The sequence below is a fragment of the Acanthochromis polyacanthus genome, chromosome 19, assembly GCF_021347895.1.
Source record: "Acanthochromis polyacanthus isolate Apoly-LR-REF ecotype Palm Island chromosome 19, KAUST_Apoly_ChrSc, whole genome shotgun sequence".
In the NCBI taxonomy this organism is placed as follows: domain Eukaryota; kingdom Metazoa; phylum Chordata; class Actinopteri; family Pomacentridae; genus Acanthochromis; species Acanthochromis polyacanthus.
Window position 1 is genome coordinate 29,594 of NC_067131.1, and position 3,550 is coordinate 33,143.

General features: G+C 38.8%; 1 protein-coding gene across 1 annotated transcript; it reads right to left on the reverse strand.

Moving 5' to 3' along the window:
• Positions 1-227: 227 nt before the first annotated feature.
• Positions 228-3,263, reverse strand: LOC127531182 (CMP-N-acetylneuraminate-beta-galactosamide-alpha-2,3-sialyltransferase 2-like). Its single transcript, XM_051939938.1, has 6 exons — positions 2,827-3,263; positions 2,383-2,552; positions 1,985-1,991; positions 1,597-1,663; positions 1,347-1,466; positions 228-751 (listed from the first exon to the last, which is right to left on the reverse strand). The coding sequence occupies exons 1-6, from the start codon at positions 2,976-2,978 to the stop codon at positions 584-586; spliced, it is 684 nt and encodes a 227-aa protein (XP_051795898.1). The 5' UTR covers positions 2,979-3,263; the 3' UTR covers positions 228-583.
• Between the last annotated feature and the right edge of the window lie 287 nt (positions 3,264-3,550).

Sequence of the window (3,550 nt, forward strand, 5' to 3'; positions counted from 1 at the left end):
AAATTTTGTATGGCTGCTAGCTTGGCCAGGTCTCCCTTGTAAAAGAGATCTCTCATCTCAATGGGACCTCCTGGTTAAATTAAGGTAAATAAACTGAGCTGAAGAAGAAATTAGCAGAAGAACAACAAGTCAACAAACAGAAAAAGAGCAATAGTTCCAAATTTATTGATTTGGTGATTTTTGTGATCATAATTATTGCTTATAAAACAGACAAAAAAACCCCCACCTTACGACCAATGATATGTTTAACAAGGTCACATGTCACAGTCCAAATCCCCTCATGCTTACTATTATTATTATTTAAATTGCTATTTTTGAAGTCAAATAACCAAGTGAATCAGAAAAATGAACATTTTAGACCAGAATGGAATAGATACTGAACCAACACACACAAAAACATCCATAGCTGCTGGCTTAGTACAGCTGTTTTAGTCAACTGTATATTTTACACTAAGCATCATACGGGACTTCATACTATACAACTTAAAAATAAAACCCTCCATGTGTAGATGTGAAAAGACCAAAGCTGCTCATTTTGTGCTGCTCATGTGTATGCTATTCAAAGAAAAAAGAAAAAAAACCATTACCATCCTTTAAAAAATTCGATCATTTGTCTTTTATGTAATTTCTCAATAGTTTGATATTCAAATGTTCCAGGATGGGCTCCAGTTTGTAGGTCTTTGTATTTGTGTTGTTCATAGTAGTGGTTCCAGTTTCCATCACTGTCTGCTCCAAACCCAAAAACGTTGACCTGGAAAAACAGAAAGTATATAATGAATAAATGAATAAATAATTAGAGCATGGGACGGACAGATGGACGGACAGACAGAGATCAACCACAACATTAAAATATCTTGCTGATCATCGATGAAATGTCTAGCACACCAGCTCACCTGTGATGCTGCTCAAACGTACACAACTACTCTGCCCTACACAGTGAAAGAATGTAAAGTCTACATGAGTTGGGCTTGTTCTGGTGCACAGATGCTCCATCAGATCAAGATCTACGGAGTTGGGAGACTAAACGAACGCCTTGGGCTCTTTGTCATGTTCCTCATGCAATTCTGAGGAAGATTTTGTGACATGATGAGGTTCATTGACCTGCTAGGGAAACACTCTTCTGTTGACCATCAACATAGAAGGGCTGTGATTGATCTAATGTTTAGGTGGGTGCTATAAAGTAGAATGCCAGTACCAAAGGTTTCCCAGCAGAACATTGCATTGTAAAGAGATGATCAGTGTTATTAACTTCTTCTGACAGTGGTTTCAATGCTGGTTGATCAGAGTATAGACAGATAGATCTCAGTACATATATTAATATCAGATACACCACTTACACCGCTTACCTCATCACAAATCAGCAAGCTGAGTGCAAAAGTCAGAAAGCCCGTGGATGGATAGTAGCCCCTCTGTCCCAGCCAAGCGTCATGAACATACCTCATGAAAGCTGGATTGAGGATCATCACCTGATAGGAACCAGACAAACTGTAGCCTTTAATCTGACATTTAGAACCATTCCTTTCTGCAGAGAATACATTGTATCACCCAGGTGTCTATGAAACATCAGATTCATGCAAAGCAATTTAAAATACTTACCAGATCCTTGTTAGCTATCCTCTTTGAGTTCACAGCACTGCCTTCCCTGCTAGAGGTAAAATTCATTCTTTAATTCAATTTCATTTTATTTCAGCAGCACTAAATCAAGACATAACTAAATTCAGGGAACTTTACATAGGTAAAGACCTAACAGTATGAGAGAGAGAAACCCAACAATTACACCCTCAGTAAGCGCTTGGTGACTAAGTGCATTAAGGAATGGATGGCCACCTTTCTCGTCTGGCTGGGGTAAGAGGACAGAAGGAATAAATGAACAGTGAGAAACAACAAATAAGCAACGCTGAACAGGTAGATGTAACCAATAACCGCAGATAAAAACACATGCATCTCTGCAGCATGTGACTTATGACATATGACAGTCGCTCACAATGACACTGCATGTGTTGGAGCTTTGATAAAGTAGTTGTCTTCTTATCTATTGTAAATAGCAGTAAAATCAAAAGGGGGCTTTGAAGATGTTGTGTGTCAGAACAAGGTTGAGTGTGTGAATGAAACAGTAAGAAATCATGAGAAAATCCAACTAAGTTTCTTTGGAGAAGCTATTGATAAGCGAACTGAACACACACTATTGTACTTTTCACACAGTCAGCTAAAGCTCCTTATAGATGTTGTTCAGCTGTTTGCACCAGTACTTCAAGTCAGTCCAATAGGGTTATATTTGCCTAAGTTTTAGTTCCAAATATGGACCCAATACTGATTTTTACTTGTTTTTTTTTCACAGTCAACAGACCAACAGTGGATACAGAAAGTAGAACAGTCTGACCTACTCTGGATCAAGTTTGTTGAGGAGCCACAGAAAGTCGCTTATCTTGAATGGAAAAAACAAAAGATAAGTGGTGTTTGCCAGCGAAGTAGCGCTCTCTGGGTAGAAGACATGATGGGTTGTTTTGGTCCCAACATCTGCTTCATAGCCAGTAGTACGACCACGGTTCATTCTAAACGGCACAGATGTATACATATTTAATATCACACCATTATAGCACAATTATATAGTTGAAGTTCACGGTAAATTCTGAGGAATGACGACTCTGAGAGGTCACAGTGTCAACGTGAAGCTACTTGAGTACATTTTGCTGAATTTATCTCAGTGTCAAAACAAAATACATTTTAAATGCAGCTGCCATATTTGTATTTTCTTTTTTTTTTTTTGAAAGGATGAGACTGTACAGTGAGAGACTTCAATGAATGTTGAATTAAATGATTGTTTACCTTATTACAATATCATGAAAATCTATCAGAGGTCCATAATGTGATCCCTTCAAATTTACAGAATTTCCCACCACAGCACACGTCCTGCAGCGGTGAGGCCTGGGTTCTAAAACATCTGGAACGGGTGGGAATATCTGAAGCAGCTTGTCCATTGTTGCACTGAAGAAAGTGAAGTTGCATTTTGACCCCTGTAAACGCTGGCAAGCACAACACAAGGAAGATGTCACTGTACGATTGACCACACAGCAGCTCAACCTACCAGAGATGTGGTTTCTTGAACTTACAGTCCTTAAAGGAGAGTTCTGTTCATTTCAACCTCATATATCTCTCATTAATTAATGTCTACTGTGGCTTTGTGGGACATGCACACTCCACCTCCACTGTAGGGATACATAAAAATGAGGAGATGTACAGAGCAGCTTGTGAAAGGTGTTTATCAGGGTCATTAGTATGAGGTCACTGCAGCTTTCCAGAGAGACCATTTTTGTATGACTTGTTTTAGACATTTGTTTTCTGTCCATTTTTTTCTCTCATTTCACTTAGTGATGAAGTTCACTCTTCCAAAGATGGATTCAAATGAGCTAACTACACAAACGATTGCAGCATAGAATCTGGTATTTTCAGGGTAATCTTCTTTGAAATGATCTCAAACAACTCAAACATTTGTCACAGCTGCTGCTCCACCTCGCTGCAAAGCACGGGGTGGCTTTCATTATGAAGCACT